The sequence below is a fragment of the Phalacrocorax aristotelis genome, chromosome Z (genome assembly GCF_949628215.1).
Source record: "Phalacrocorax aristotelis chromosome Z, bGulAri2.1, whole genome shotgun sequence".
Taxonomy (NCBI): Eukaryota; Metazoa; Chordata; class Aves; order Suliformes; family Phalacrocoracidae; genus Phalacrocorax; species Phalacrocorax aristotelis.
The window spans coordinates 54,434,698-54,451,397 of record NC_134311.1 but is presented as its reverse complement, the minus strand read 5'-3'; the positions used below and the strand labels follow the sequence as shown (position 1 = coordinate 54,451,397).

At 40.8% G+C, this 16,700-nt stretch overlaps 1 protein-coding gene across 11 annotated transcripts in view; it reads right to left on the bottom strand.

Moving 5' to 3' along the window:
* Positions 1–16,700, bottom strand: part of ARHGEF28 (Rho guanine nucleotide exchange factor 28) — a 130,414-nt gene that overhangs the window by 22,758 nt on the left and 90,956 nt on the right. For all 11 annotated transcript variants that reach the window (XM_075078226.1, XM_075078230.1, XM_075078228.1 and 8 more), the window contains 17 exons: positions 16,630–16,685; positions 15,078–15,129; positions 14,375–14,510; positions 14,152–14,273; positions 13,102–13,242; positions 12,379–12,629; positions 11,359–11,481; positions 10,846–10,963; positions 9,848–10,102; positions 8,836–8,912; positions 7,960–8,138; positions 7,191–7,285; positions 6,158–6,340; positions 3,811–3,942; positions 2,991–3,076; positions 188–226; positions 51–98 (listed from right to left, as the gene is read on the bottom strand). In XM_075078226.1, coding sequence (XP_074934327.1) covers positions 51–98; positions 188–226; positions 2,991–3,076; positions 3,811–3,942; positions 6,158–6,340; positions 7,191–7,285; positions 7,960–8,138; positions 8,836–8,912; positions 9,848–10,102; positions 10,846–10,963; positions 11,359–11,481; positions 12,379–12,629; positions 13,102–13,242; positions 14,152–14,273; positions 14,375–14,510; positions 15,078–15,129; positions 16,630–16,685 — 2,093 coding nt within the window. The remainder of the gene's footprint in view (positions 1–50; positions 99–187; positions 227–2,990; positions 3,077–3,810; positions 3,943–6,157; positions 6,341–7,190; positions 7,286–7,959; positions 8,139–8,835; positions 8,913–9,847; positions 10,103–10,845; positions 10,964–11,358; positions 11,482–12,378; positions 12,630–13,101; positions 13,243–14,151; positions 14,274–14,374; positions 14,511–15,077; positions 15,130–16,629; positions 16,686–16,700) is intronic.

Below are 16,700 nucleotides of genomic sequence, written 5' to 3'. Positions count from 1 at the left end.
AAGAAGTAAATTATTAAGAGTAATTACAAAGTTAGCAGTGGAGTAGTCACCTGTATGCTGTACAAGAGACGGGTTAAATTCTGGATTGCTTGTACAATCTAGAAAACAAAAGAAAAGGATTTTCAAAGGTTTGACCACTATTAACTAAATAGTTACTACATTGTGTCTGGGATTTAAATAAACTCACCTCTGTCCCTGTAGATCCCAGGAAACTCATACTTCCTCCCTAAAATAAACAAAAGTTGCTTTAAAAAGTAGTTTTTACGTTTAGAATTGTATCTTCTAGGTAACTTTTTCTTTTTAAACTAGTGGAGACATTCATATCGCTAATATATGCAGTGCTGAATCAAACCTTTTGTGGGTATGTGAAAAAAGACAGAAGCAATAACCTACAAAGACTAATAATTCATCAACACTGGAGTTTCCGTGGAAATCGCTAGAGATTTTAAGCACAACTGTAAAAACAAAAATATTTCATCCACAATTTTAATCCTCTTGTGACTAATGCTACACAGAAAAGACATTTCCATTCATCCTTTGTTTACTTGACAGTTTTGAAATACAGTAACCAGACTTCTGTATACACAGCACAGTGGGTTTAGATTACTTATAGTACGATGAAACAGCACAAGACTCTTCAAAAATAGAGATATTAATGTAGCAAGAAGCTAGCAGAAATCATATTAGTGGTATTAGCGTTAGATGTGCTGTGAGGCGCTGAGCAAAGGCTGTGTGCTCCCTATACTCTGCAAAATACACCAGTGTGGTTACTATTGTCCACTGCAGTGAGGCTCAGCCACTTCACACTTTCCACCCTGCTCCCTTTTCCTAAGAAGCTTTCTAAATTTATGGGGTGAAGCCACCCATAATCCCTTCAGCATGAAGAACAGCTCCTCTGAGAAAGATAAGGTGAAACGGTGGAGAAATAAAACAATCCCTTCTGAGGCTATGCTGAAAAGACTTCCTGTATGATATTTCTCATTTCTTTTTCAGGGGAGCAGAGGAGGGTTTGGGGAATATTTGCTCTCTCTCTGATAGAGTCTCATTTTCCACCGCAGGGAGCAAAGCAGCTGCTCCATTTAGCTCTGATAACTGCAAATGAAGATGAAAAAGGCCAGGCCCCAAAACACAGCTCAACACAGACAAGCTACAGGGAAAGGGAGCACCAGCTGCAGCATTTCCTCCACTCTTCTCTCTCCCTCTCATCTCCCTTCAGTATTTCCCTCCATTCCCTCTCCATATCTTCACCTCCTCCTCTGCTTCTTACTGCACCCACACGGCACATAACAGCTGAGCTCTGCTGAGAGAAGCAGAGGACTTTGTACGGATACCTCTGTGTAGCACAAGGACTCATACAAGGGAGTTCCGCTTTGCCTTTGCTGGGAGGCCAAGATAAGCAGCAGGCAAGGAAGAAAAGCAGGGCCAACAGGGAGAGAGAGGAGAAGGAGATGCTGGGAGGGTGAGGAAGAATGAGTGTACATAGGAGAGCCTGCATGCTGAACAAGAGTGGGGTTTTGTTCAGTTTTTTAAGCCCTTTTTAATTTAATAAAGGAGGTGTATAGGCAGATTGAAGGCTTAGCTGGCTTTGGCATGGCCAAGGAATAGCAAGCAGCCAGCCCAAGCGCCTCTGCTCTCCTCACTGCAGCACCACTTGAGTCCTAGGGAATGAGCCCAAGGCCAGTTTAGTCAAGCTAGCCAAGGCAACAACACATTGCAGCTGCACCACTACAGCTTCAGCACAAGCCCTGTAAGTCCAACTAGGTCCAAAGCAATATACTGAGCTGTTCAACCTGTGGTGCAGGCCACAGTCACCTCCCTGCCACTCTTCCTTAGCACCTTGGTTCAGAGCAATGAGCAGCAGTGGAGATAAGGATGGTCAGATGCCAGGGCAGGCTGCATGTACAGTACCTCAGACAGTCCCCCAGAGATGTGATTACAAGGCAGGAGCAAGGGGAACAAGATGGGGACCACCTCCCACTGCTGCCTGCTTGGGACCCCACATGTTGCACAGGCAATGATCTTCCTTCTGATGCTTGGTCAGCATTCAGGCCCTGAGCTGGGGGCTTTTATTCCATCCTTCCAGCTCTCAGTTTCCCAGGCTAGCTGGTCTGAGCCCAGTGCTGCCACCCCGCAACCCCAGAACTGCAAACCCAGTGACTGAAGCCAGGCAGGAGAACAACCTCCCTCCCTTGAAAGCCCTTGCCTTGCCTCTTTTGTTTGCTCGTTCTGCCACCTCCTGGTTAAATCTGATTCTGACATGGTAAGCTGTGACAATTACAGTTCAGTTTACTTCCATATGATTATTCATACTGCTCTTGCTCTAACACTCTGCTGCTACATGAAATTTGACATTCGTAATTTTGCCCAGAACTGACTTTCAATTCTGCTTTTTCCCCAGATTTTCTTATCAGTTATAGGACTTTGAAAAATGGGCAGTTTCTCTTCTATTTTCTAATTGCTCCATTTTGTTTTAATTCAAAATCCTGGAGCAAGCTGGTGTAAGACAATCCATCCTATTTTATATGCTTGCTCTTGGGACGAAGTTCTTCCAATGCATAAATCTTCCTTGCATTAGCTGAGGTCTCTGTCATTGCAGGAGACTTTCATCATCCTGTGAATAGGAGGAGGGAGTAGAGGGAATACTATTGTCAGCTCCATAGAGAATGATGACAGCAGAGAACCAGGCTCTTAAGTGGCCCATACAAGTGGTACAAAAACATTGTGGCTGTTATTAAAACCCACTGACCTGTAAGCCTGGCAGGAAAATTGTTCTGCATTTGGATTGTTTATGATTGCATTTTTAAAATTCATTGTTAACTGCAGTGACCTCTATTAAATTGAATTACCTGAATCTGGGTGAAATGTGCCTATCCCATGCTTTTGTGTTTTACAACAGTCTTTAGATACCCCATAAAAAATTGGACCACATTGACATTCCCTGTTCCCAGAGTGCTATGTGCAACAAAGGAAGAAAAATCAGTGTACAATACCTTATCCTCTAGAATGGAACCTGCCATTTCCTTGTCAACACTGAGATCAGCTTCAGTTGATTCTTCTACTTCTTTTATTTCTGCATCTAACAAATAAAGCCCCAATAAAATGCAAGAGAAAGGTATCAAAGCATATTCTGACTTGAGAAACAAAGGGCACACTTTTTTACAGCTACTCACAGAATGCTGAAAATAGAGATTTACATAATTTGGAGTTACATAATGGATTCTAGGCTGGGGAAAAACAAACTCAGAAGCCTGGATGGCACAGGTGGGACAATCCAGTTTCCCTACCTTAAAAATCAGCAGTGCTTCACTTATGAAAGTTTGGACTTAAGTATACCCATATCTCTAAAAATGCTCTGCAACAATGTTTTTTACAGGACTTTTTTTTTTTTTGCATTTTTATTGCAAGAAATCCATGCTATACCTTTACGGTGGAAATTACTGGAATGTCAATCCTGGTTTTCAGGCCTTCTGACAAAAATCAGCCAATCTGGAAATGGCCTATACTGTGATATAGATTTGCTGTGGAGCTGAGGAACAGTGACAAGAAAGCGTACGCAGATATGCAAATCTGACTCAATACTGCTGAATGCAGGCATGTGCCATGGAAAAAGGTGCAGTGGATGCAAACCATCCTTTTACTTCAATGAAATTATATGACAATTCACACTACCGGAGCATTTGCCCAAATACAACTTTTATTATATTATTTTCTATTGATTCTGCCACAGACTGAGAAAGCTTTCCAAAAAAAACAATCCGGTATCAATTATTTTAGCACTCTGAATATGTAAAAGCATCAAATTTTACTCACCACCAGGAACAGATTCTAGGATTTCATCGGCACTAACTCTGTGCTTCACACTTAATTCCTCAATATCTTCCTCTGGTGATCTGTCTGTTTCACTTACTTGTGATGTCATTACAGCAACATGGAGACTTTCAACTAGAGAGGCAAACATGCAGAATTACAGAGGCCCCTTAAATAGCTCCTAATGCATAAATCAATGACATAGAATCATAGAATAATTTAGGTTGGAAGGGACTTTCAGAGGTCATGTAGTCCAATGTCCTACTCAAAGCAGACCAAATTATATTGGGTTGCTCAGACAAGCTTTTAACATCTCCAGAGCTGGAGACTTCACAGCCTCTCTGGGCAACCTGTTCCAGTTTTTGACCAGCCTCATGGTCTATAATTTTTCTTTTAATTTAGTTGGAATTTCCCATGTTCCAACTTGTGCCTGTTGCCTCACCATGTGCCTCCACAAAAAATCTGGCTTCTCTGTATCCTCCTGTTATGCAGCTGAGGACAGCAATGACATCCCATGAAGCCTTTGTCTCTCAAGGCTGAACAGACCAGCTACCTCAGGTATCATGTGTGCCAGCTCCCTGGTCATCTCGGTATCCTTCATTGGATTTGCTCCAGTTTGTCAATGCCTCTCTTGCCCAGGGAAGCCCAGCACTAGTCATGACACTCCAGATAGGACTCACCAGGGGTGAGCCTCCCTTGACCTGCTAGCAACTATCCTAATGCAGCAGCCTGGGAGGCAGTTGGCCTTCTCTGCCACAAGAGCACATGGCTGCCTCATGGACAACCTCCTGTTGAGTATGACCCCCAGATCAACTTCTGCAAAGCTATTTTCTAACTAGTCAGCGTCCAGCCTGTACCAACACATTGGATTACTCCATGCCAGATGCACAACTTTGCACTTGTCTTTGTTGAACTTTTAGGGGTTTCGCTTAGCTCTTTTCCCAGGCTGTAGCGGTCTCTCCAGCACATTGATGAGCCCTCCTCATCTGGCGACAGCCATGAATTTGCTAAGAGTGTACTCTATCCCTTGGTTAACTTCATTAATAAATATGTTGAACAGTGTTGGTCTCAGGATCCACCCCTAAGGGAAACCCCTAATAACATGTTGCCAGCTAGATACCGTATCACTGATCATGATCTTTTCAGCCCAGAAGTCCAGCCAATTTTCTACCCAGTTATGCAGTCTGCATCTCACCAATTCAGCTGTAAGGATACTACAGCCAGTGCAGACAGTGTTGAAGGCCTTGCAAAAGTCAAGGTAAGCAACATGCACTGCCCTCCTCAGGCTGGTCTGACGTGATTTGCCCTTGATGCTGGCTGTTCCCGGTCATCTTCTTGTCCTTCAAGTTCTTGGAAATGGCTTCCAGGAGGATTTGCTCCATCTCAGAGACAGCAGTGAGACTGACTACTTTGTAGTTCCCTATATATTCCTTCTTGAAGAGGGAATGTGATGCTTGCCTTCTTCAAGTCATCAGGAACCTCTCCTGATCACTGTGACCTTTCAAAGATGATAGAAAGCAGCCTCACAATGACATTGGCTAGCTTCCTGAGCAGCCTTGGATTTATCTCATCTCATGGATTTGTGTATATCCTATTTGCTTAAGCAGTCCCTAGTTCTATACTTCTCTACTCTAAGCAATGCTTTATTCCTACAGAGTCTGCTATTAGCTCAGGGACTTACTATTTTTGTTCTGGAAAATGATCCCCATGAATTGCCTACAGTGTAAGCAATTGTAAGTTCCTTACAGTGTGCTGAAAAGTCCAAGAAATTATCAACATCAACATTAGCATTACAGAAACAGAAAATTAAAAGTGGACAGAATAAGATGTGTTAAGTACAGTCTGCCATTTTAGCTATAATGGCATTTACTATTGCATGACTGACTTATATTCTCTACCCAAGTTTTATCAATTTTATCAGTAAAATGCTCTGACTTCATAATGATGATGGAGACCAACCTTCACTGCTCCATCAGTTGAAATGTTGTTATTAGCCCACAGCTCTCAATCTAGGTGATGCTAAAATCTTGTAGTCCTTCTCAAAGATGATATGCCTCATCCTGAATATGGCTCAGTTTACCTGGACTCTTTTCAGTGGAGTTTAGCAGGAGTTTAGCTGAACTTCCAACTAGGCAAGGTAACCACAAATACCATTCCCTTCCTTCGGAGCACAGCACTGTAGGTAGCACAAGGCTATTATCTCTCTGTTAGGTGGTATACAGAAAAAACATGGCTCCTACAGCAATTGGCAGGTGTTTCTTGGCAGACCTGCCAATGTCATCTGCAGTTTACTCTTGAAATATCTGCCCACGTGAAGAGCCACTGGTCCACTCTTCCCATACAAACTCACCTTCTCTGAGTGCTGCTGCCAGCAATGAAGCAGCCTGTGGTGTTTCTCCAGAATCAGGTTTGACAAGCAGGTGAGGTTCTATATGAACATCCTCAAACCCACTCATATCTCCCAATTCTGCATAGATATGCAACTTCTCTTCCAAATAACTACAGATCTGCTGGTCCTGGTTACTCAGTGATTCTGTCAACCAAAATTGAACACTGCATTAATTTTTTTTTTATCCTGCAGGTAAAGCATGTTCCTCATTCACTCCTCTAATCCTTACACCACACAGACATTGCCAACCCAAGCTAGGCTTTTTTTAAGTGGCGAGGAACCAAAATCATCCTGTAGTCTATCCTAATGAAAGCTGGCACAGACCCTGGCAGAGGGCCAGGCCAGTGCCCTGCCCTAATGAGATGGCGTTGGCTGTGCTCTGGGGCCCTCAGCTACCTCCCTTTGCACTCACAATGTTCAGTGCTGGAAGCTTTTGGCTCATGCAGCCAGAAGATACACTGATTCAGTGACTCAACGTCAAAGAACACCTGCTCTCAGTGGAGGGTGCCCTTCCTCGTGGCTCTCTACAGGAAGGACATTGCTGAAATTTCTCTCCTCGCAGCAGTATAAAGATGTGGAAGTTAGGTGCAGGGGAACTAAAGAAGCAGGATTTATCCCTATCAGCTATATTTTCAGACAAAAATAATAGCAGCAAAGGATGAAATGCCATAAACAAGCACAAAGCCATACAATTACAGAATATTTGAGGTATTTCCACAACAGGGAACTACCTGCCCCTGATGCCAGTCTGGGAAATTCAGTGTTCATTCTGAAAGCATCCATTTTTCTTTTTCTTTCGTACTCACAGTAATGTAGCAAAAATATAAACTGTTTGGAAAAAAATGGTTCTCTTTCAATAAATTCACATTATCAACCAGACCACCCCAGCTTTCTCTGCTGTGACCCTATCTATCAAGCCACTATGAACCCACCAGCCAGTATGGGTGCATTATTCATCCTCAGAGCAATCAGAGTGGTAGGAAAAGTACCGCACCTTGACATTTCTGAATTCTGGATGCTTTGGCCTCAGCAATACGTCTGTCCTCATCAGATTCATTCATTTTTCCTTCTTCTTCTTCCTCTGGACAACTTCAAAGATGAAAGACAAAGATGGATGAAGCAAAACCTGCATGTCATATATTCATCTTCAGTACAGTGTTGTGTTCATAATAAACAGAACACAACATCAACACCAATTTTGCTACAATCCAGAAGCATGTCATTTGTCTCCTTTAAAAAGCAGTAACTGGACACAAACCAGACTGAAGGACTCCTTTTAATTCTGGTACGGCTGCATCGTGCAGCGAATGGGTGGCTGGCCCTCACACAGGTTTGCTGTGCTAAGCATAAGCTTGGGCCCCATGATAAGCAATGCTTTCCCTGCCAGTCTTAAGGAGCTGACACCAAGATAACAGGCATGATTGGGGATTTCCCCAAAATGGTTATAAGGACACCTGCAGGACTCTGGAAAGCATCCAGTGCCAAAGGCAAAGGCAAGGGAAGCTTACAGTGGCTGGTAAGGACATCTAGTGGGGAGCGGGAAGGGTCTGCTTATTCAGTGGGAAACCAGAAGTAACATGGGAAGATTGGCAGAAGTGATGGTGAGGTTTTGGGGTCTGTGAATCCTCAGCTCAGAGGAAAACCCGGCCTCACAGGATGGATCCAGTGCAATGCAGAACACAGAGCACACTGCCACAAGTATCTAACCGACTTCCTGTCTGCTTTGGACTACCAGGATGAAAACTCAAAGCCTTTTCCTCTACCTTTCCACTGCATCTTGAATATGCCTCATCCAGTTGTTACGTTCCTCCTTGGAGCTGGTATGAACCTCATACATCTCAGGCCCTGCAGATGAAGCACTAATCAGAAACATCCCCCTTTCTTCATTGGCTACTTCTCTTACTATGAGCCTCTGAAGGGAGATAACAGAAGGCTTCTGGTCCTGGGGAAAACAGTCACAGCACATGCAAACAACAAATTACTCTCTTATAAAACACCACACTTCTAGAAGAGCACGATTTTTCAATTAGTTGGACTAATTCTAGCCCTGGTATAGACAGACTATGTGTGTTCTTGCCAGGTGTAAGTGCCTGAGTATTCAGACATAATTTTAAACTATTTTTTTAAAATACATTATAGTATTTATGAACAAGTAAAGCACGGAGAATGTGCTAAAAAGTAAATCCCAGAGGCTCAATGATACTGAGACACAGTATCCATATGGTGTTTATATTTATATAGTTTGGGAACTTCTCTCCGTGACCTTTCATACATTTTATATGTGTTTACTACTACATTTGCAGTTAAAAGTATTCTTCTGTTTTGTTTTACAGAACCAGAAGTTAAAATTTATTTTAGATAATTAGAAGAGCCTGCTCTGCTTCCTGCCTTCATAATCAGATGAGGCATGACACTAAAAAAATAATTCTGTTATTTTCATTTTTCTTCCTCAAAAAATTATTTAATTTTGATAAAAACTTAATTTTCCATATACTGGCATATTACTGTTCTGAATACACTACCAGGATTTTAGTAAAAAAAAACATTATGTGGGAAGAACCTAGAAAAGGACCAAATCTTTGAGAAACATACAAATAAGACTGCAACATGTATATACGAATTTCTGATAATATACTTACAACAGCTGCAAAGATGTATTTTTGATCTTTTTCTTGTAAGAACAGTAGCACATCAGTTAGAAGCAGAGCTAAAGTGTCTTAAAATGAGAAAAGGAAAGTGTTTTTTAAAGTTATTACAATTATAGTTAATTTCTTCTTTTACCTTTAAAAAGGGAGAAGCCCTGATCAATAAATATCCCACAGAATCCTACAGTAAACTGAACAGGAAATGTCTGGATTAGCCTACGATCTGCATGAAGCAGCTGCAAGCCTTCACTTTGTATCTCCCAGGAAAGACCACGCTTCCTGCTTTTCCCCTTCTGCAGCACTGTGCTGGAGCACTGGCCCACAGAAAGAAGAAATCCTCGCTCCAACATTAGTACAGTCTCCCCAGACCACTCACGGGCACCCTGCAAAGACTATCCCACATAAATTTTGCTTTGCCTATGCTGTAACATATACTTACAGCACAGTATTACACTGGTTAAAGTATTTCTGGAATAACAATGCAGACAGCTTTATAAAGTTGTACAGCAAATATTAGTAAGTCCCAAAAAACTCAACTCCTACATGTGATTAACACCAAAAATCAAATTCTGGGTTTGCATGCAGAAATCATCCTCCAGCCAAATACAGCTCCAGGATGTCCCACTACCGCTGAAGAATAGCATGTGATTCTTCATGTATTCCTTTAAATGGCCAGTACTGTGAAAAATATAAATGTACAAGTCAAGACTCTATGTTATGGGATGAAACTGCAAACCAATGAACTAAAAGCAGGGGACTCGAAGAAGAAATGCAGCTGATGGCTTTGTATGTGAACTTGTCTTCTTACCCAGGTGTATAGTGGATTACCCGCAAACCACAGCAGCTTCTGGAACTAGTCTTCTAGCATATAGTGGTATATTCTCAATATCATTACCTCAGGAATTTGTGTTTGCAATACAACGTAATAAAGTATTTTCATTCTTAAACCAAACAAGATACATTATTTGTAAATAAAAAGTTAGACTTTACTGCTCAGATGGAATACCTTTGAAACGACCAGTCGCCGTCTTCCAGTACACTAAACCTTCATGAAGAAGTACCCTCTCTTTCCTCATCAAGTCTTGCTTCCTAAAAATATGGCCGTTTTTCAGCTTTGTATATGTTTTGTTTTCAGTTCTACTGAGAATTTCCAGCAGCTTTTGCTTTTTCTCATATTCGTTCACTTTAAAATCTACTGCTGCAATCATGTCCTTAATTAGACGAAGGGCTTTGCACAAGTCTTTATGTTCCTCTGTTCCTTCTGGATGAAACAAAAAATAAACATGATAGTAGTCAGCATATTCAAGAGCAGATATCATTCTTTAATTTCTGGGAAAAATCAACATAATGCAAAGCTTAAATTGATAAATATGTCATTTTAAATTGAACCTGGCAATTAATTTACTAGAAATATTAGAGGCATCTACCTTTGTTTGACTTGCCTATTAAAAGATGACATATACCTCAGATTTATTAATTGGTCAAAAAACCATATTGAATAGCTTCTGACATATTTATGAGCTGTTAGCATTTAAAAAAGATTTACTGGCTAAGTAAATAATGTAGCATTTACTCTTCTGGCTAAGTGAAAAAAAAACCCTTGAAAAAGGACTGCAAACACAAAGGGTTTGCATTTAGATATGCAACTTTCTACAATGCTCATTTATTGACTATTTGGGGAGCCATATCTGTAAGCTATTAGTGTTTCTAAAGTGCTCTACAGAATTCCAGAAGTCATTCAAGTTTTCAAGATCTTCTCCTAAAATAAGTATGCTCTTCTGGACTTCTATGGCTCACTGGGCTGGAATGTTGGAAATCTTCACAGCCCAGCTTTGAGAAAGACTACATACACCAGACACCCTGTTTAGGTGACATGTACCTGAACAGTAGATACTTGCATTGCCCTGTGAATTCCGTCTTTGCTATATTGTAGCAGTGCATATTTCTTATGTTAGAAACATGCTAGGATTCCAGACATGAAGCAACACTTAAGCTTTTATTCACCTTTTGAGTATTGCAATATCCTTTCAACCAGAACAGGGTATTTGGTGATTCGCTGGGTGACGAGCAAAATGCACTCAGGGATTCCTCGGCGTCGTGCCAACAGGTTACTATTTCTCAGCTGCACAGATATAAATATATACCTTAAGTAGTAAATGCATATTACAGCACCAATTGACTAATAAGAAATATGATTTAAATGCATTAGAATAAGGTAAAACAAAATGCTGCATTATCTGAACCATCCTCAAGGAACAGTTGCTGCCCTGAGGGATGAGGTGTACTATAACAGGAACATGTGTGTAATACACACTGGATGCCAAAGCTTTCTAAAATTTGAAAGAAAAAAAAAATAATTTATCAGCTCACTGGTTAAGGAGGAAAAAACTTTCCCATTTTTATTAGCTATTAAAAGTGAGTTACTGAATATAATTTCTATCCTAAATCTAAGTAAAATCTATGTTTCATTTTCCTGAGCATTCTGTCAATAGTGATTACGTTCCCATATAAACTTACTTTAATGAAATTCTGGAACTTCTTGTTTTGTTGCAACTCTTTGAAGAGATTAACAGCTTCTTTCTGATGGCTGCAAAACTCTCCGTATATTTTCTTCATTTTAGTTGCATTTTCCTCTGAAAACTGAATAAATTAGTAAGTCAGTCGTGCTCAACATTGCACCTAACAGGAAAGCGTATACCTTTAATTAATCTATTCTGTACAAATACAGACCTTTTCTGCTACCTATTTCTCAAGTTCTCTGAATTTTGCTAACAGGGCCTGTCACCACAGAATGAAAACAGGCTAGCTGTTTTTAGGAGCAAGAAGAGGAATGTAGGCTCTAGAGAGCACAAGTGACCTCCACTACAGTCTTGCCAATAACAGCTAGAATAATCATTACAACAGCATTTCATTCACCTCTTTGCAGACACAACCCCTTTCAGCCTTATTTGCATTTGTCTGATCTCCACACCACTTCTAGACAAGGTAATGGTTCAGCTTCTTTATTTCAGTGGAGTGAAAACTGACTGACCAAAGGTGAAAAGCCACACTCCTGATTGCAAGGAACTGACCAGCAAGCAGTTACTTATTGTTCTACAGTCACCATAAACACACTGTGACCACCCCTTCTCTGGTGAGCAGCAGCTTAAGATGCACCATGCCAGATTGCTACAAGAAATTAACAGATAGTTTCTTTTCCATCATCAGTCAATTCTTCACACCTCTGCTCAGTTATTAGAAAAGTGAATCCATTGCTTCCATTTTTTGTAGTCCATGGTATGATGGCAGCAGCCTTCTACTGTGAACAGGACAAAATTCATCACTCTCCTCATCACTTGTACCATATAGGTAGAAGTTCATCCCAAGTTCACCGCAGTTACTTGTCAGTTCTGATTTTCTCTCATTGCTATTTTACCCTGCAGTAATCTAAAGGGGACAGTCTTTGAATTTTATGAGGCAACCATAGCTTTAAAGTCAATAATCCTTTCATTTGTGAAGCTTGAGTACAGAAAGGATTAACAGAACTGATGCCTCTACCTGCTGCACAAGGATGTCTCCAATTCTGCTGATGACAAAATTACGTTCGCTTCCCGTCTCACATGATTCCTGCCGTCTCTCCTTCATTCTGCAGAAGAATTGCCTATGCATCTGCAGTAACTCATCTAAGCAGGGGAATATTCTGTCCACTGTGCTGTGGTCCAGCTGCAGTTCTTCCTTCATCCCTCTCCTGAATATTTCAGACATAATGAACAGGGTATGGATGTGATGTGCTTCTGTTTGCATCAGCTCTGCAGTATAAAAGAAAACAGCATAGTACAGTAATCACCTGAACATGTTGCACACCCTCTAAGATAGACTTTAGCAACTCTCAAATATACAGTCATCATCATTTTTTCTGTGTGAACCTCAAACCTAATAGACTACATCAGCAGGCAGGCTTAATTTATCTGGCTCTGGCACAGTTCTCTCAACTGTACCCCACTGAACAGGCTGGGGTTGCAACTGCTTGAGCTGGGGATTGGATGAGGTCCCTTCCAACCTCAACTGTTCTGTGAACAGAGTAGACATGTCTCTGGTAATCACTACTCTCCATCTCCTTAGGTCTAGGAGACATTGTAATTTGTGACAAAAATGTTCTTTGAACCTCCTTATTATTCTGAGTTGAAGTATTCATTCTTCTGGGCATAAAATGTGTAGGTTCCCTCTGTATTTTCTATGCCAAATTGTTTTTAAACCTATATGAAGCTTTGAAATACTGACCAAAAATTACATCCTGCCTCTTGGTAACATCCTTTTCTTGCTTGCTGCAGAACACTGGATCCACAACAAGACTCCAGGACTCTGCCTCAAACTCTTGTGCATCTATGCAGAGATCAGTCCACTGAGACAAATCCACATCATCTACAACAAAACATGTATCTCATTAACACCAGGCATACGAACAGTAAAGGAAGTCCCCTTGCACATGCAGATTTATTCATATAGAAAGGAGAACACATCACAGGGATGAACTTTAGACAAAGCTTCTGCAAACACTGGCAGTGGCTTTACAACAGAGAAGCTTGCCAGCTGTCATTACCAAAGTGTTGAAATCCAAATGTGACAGAAGGGGAGGAGAACAAAAAACCCACCCTTCTTTTCTCAGATTAAATCCTTTTTATACTTCTTCGCTTGACAAAACTTTCTAGAATTTAAAAATAAAACCCAATATTTTCAAAGGTAGCTCTGGTGTTGGAGGGGCATTGGCCATTTTGCAGATGTCCAGTCAGAGATATCTGCACCATCCTTTGTGAGTGAATGCCCTTAAGTTTGAAATTCAGTCTCACACCTAGCTACAGAAAAAGCCTGTTTCTATTCACCTCACAAGGATATGTAGCCATTTTAGGAGAGCAGTTCACCAGTGAGAGGTAGTATTTCGGGGCTACTGAGGAAATACAAGTGATGTAGGTTTGTGTCTTGCAATGTACACTGTCAATGGACATGATTAAGACAAGTGCAGAATAAAAGTATAGTGCTGTTCTGGTTCTGCAAGGATGCTGAATACATTTATCCCTGTTACTTTAAAATGATAACACCATACAAAAATATTCTGTACATTATCAAAAAGACAGTTACAAGGAAGAAAGGAAAAGTTGTATTTTAAGACTACTGTGTCTGATGGTATTTTAATGCAGACACGATTATAATTATAAAAAACAGGTGCTCTTCTTTTAGCAGCTGAAATGGCTTCCTATATCAACTAAGGAGTTTTTCTATTTTGCACTTTCCAATGCAGGTTATAAAATACAGTATCTCTACAATACTTCTCACCTTCTATCATAAAAGGTTCCATTGGAGAAAAGGTCCCTAATGCTTGTAACATTTCTTCAGACCGTGACTTGGACCTCCAGGTGCTAGTCTCAGAGTCTTGTTCAGAAAATGGTGTAGATCTTCTACAGCAGAAAAAAAAATCCCACATTTATTTAATGTTTTCAATTTTCTCAAAAATGCTGAATGATATATTTAGCATAGCCCCCCAGCAGCTGCCCTCTACCTTTCAAAACTGGCACTGGGGACACTTTTGGACAAGAAGTGGGACTGTTGTAAGGCTTCCCTCCGTCCAGCAGACAGTCCGATAGGCACAGACGAAGAAGAACGCACTGTCTGTGAAACATCTCCAGGCAGGGAATCTGTGAGGCAAAGCACAACACATTATTTTGACAAACAATGTAGAGTATGTCATCAACAGCACTGTTATACTGTGAAATGCCATCTGGTGTTCATACAGATCTATACTGGGTATCAAGAGTGTCCGCTTGCCATGGTACAAGACCGTGATGGTCTCCGATGGAAAATAAGGATAAGCCTGTAGGCAAAGTGGAATAGCTCCACCATGGATATTACTGATAAGAAAACAATCTCAAATCATATACACTCTAGCGTCGCAACCTGAACATAGAACATGCAAATATATGTGCATACAGTAAATTACATACTCAAAAGCACGACAGAACTGTCTACTTTTGATTTTCATTCTCACTCAAAACAAAATGTAGTAAAACATTTCAGTAGAAGATGAGTTAATTCAACAGCCATCTCTTAAAAAATCCTACTCATATTAGAGACACACACACTTTCTTACAGATACTGAAATGAGAAATAGACACACAAAAATGATGTAGTAAATTTCACGTTGTCAGTCCCATGATTTTTAACCAAGGCTTAACTTAGAAGTGCTAGGTTTACACCTAACTTACTTGTTACAACAGCTTGGGGTTTGTTTTTATTATGGTATCTCTCCTGGGATTTCTAGAAAAAGAAGAATTTTTTTAAATTGCCATGAAATCATAGCTGATAACACACAGAAGTCAAGTCAGTAATTCAGTGCCATATATCATCACACAAAAGGACTTCAAGAAAACAGTCCTAAATTATGGTCCTAATTTCTACCAATAACCAGTCAATCCAAGTTATTGGTAGATAACAATATTCCGAGTAGTATTCCGAGTACTAGTTGTACTACAACACAAAACCGAATCTGTTTATTTGAAACCAAGTCACTGAGTTACAGGATTCTACTTTCCCTATATGAATATTGCCTGTGAAAGTTGCAAGAAAAGGAGTTCACATTTAGGGCTTTATATTCAAATAAGCTTGAAGCACCTGTGGTAGGGCATTACCTGAGGAAGCCTGGGTACCAGGGGCAGAATCAATCCCCCTTCCAAAGTGGACTTTTGCAAAACCTGTAGAAAAAGCCTGCTATGCTTAGGCATGTATTTCACTCGAGGTGAGTCAGTGAACACTTTCTGCACCTCATTATTGTTGAGAGGAGTCAGGGGTGGTGGGGACTCTTGTCTCCTATTGACAAATATCCCACCAATCCCAGTAATTAAAACTACCAGTTCCTAATGCCCTAAAGTTGCCCAGAAATTTGTGCAAGGCTATGACATGACACCTATAACCAAAATAAATAAAAACACCTGACTTATGTCCAATTTAAGGCTTGTTTACCCTCAAGGGTCTGTATGGGAACATTTTCTCCCTACAAGCCACCATGATGCAAAACTCAGCTACACCTGAAAGACACACACCACTAATTTGAAAAAAGGCTTGTATTGCTGTGGCACACTTCTCTCAAGTCCCATTTTATTCCCTGAGGGTAGAAGCCTTACACATCTATTCTTGAAAACAACTTCTGTGACATGATAACCTCACCATGATACTACTTATAAGGAGACAGTATCCATCAGCTCTAGCACTGATTTTGCCTTGTCAGCAGCGGTAGCTGAACACTAGGAGCAACTGCCTAGGCAGGCTGTGGAGTCCTCCTCCAGAGATTTTCCAGAACAGGTCAGACAAACATCTGCCCAATTGTTACCTAGAAGTCAGCCTGCCTGAGGGTAAGGAAATGGACCAGGTCACCTCCCAGAGTCCCTTCCATCTCTGCTTTCCATTATTTGAAACATAGGGGATGCCACTTCATACACAAGGGGATATCTGTAGTTTTGAGAAGCCTTTCTTTTTAATCCCTTTCTGTATTCGTCCAGGCACACCATTTCACAATAGGACCTTGCAACTCTTCAAAAATCCAAGTATCTCTTTATATGCATTTTTGACTCTCTTCTACAAACTGTTGTTCAACTTGCTCCGTTGCTCTCATTAGACATTTTGACACCCTTGCAGCCCTTTCCATACCGACACTGGGTCTGGGCAGGCTGTTGTGTACTTCCTTTTTTTCCTTCATGATGTTTCTAGACCCCTTGGAAAGCAGATATGCTGTAGTAAAAACAGTGTGGTATAGGAAGTTACCTTGGTGCACACAGGAGCACACTCCTTGCAGCTCTTATGCACAATCACATTGCAATCTGAAAGAGAAGGCA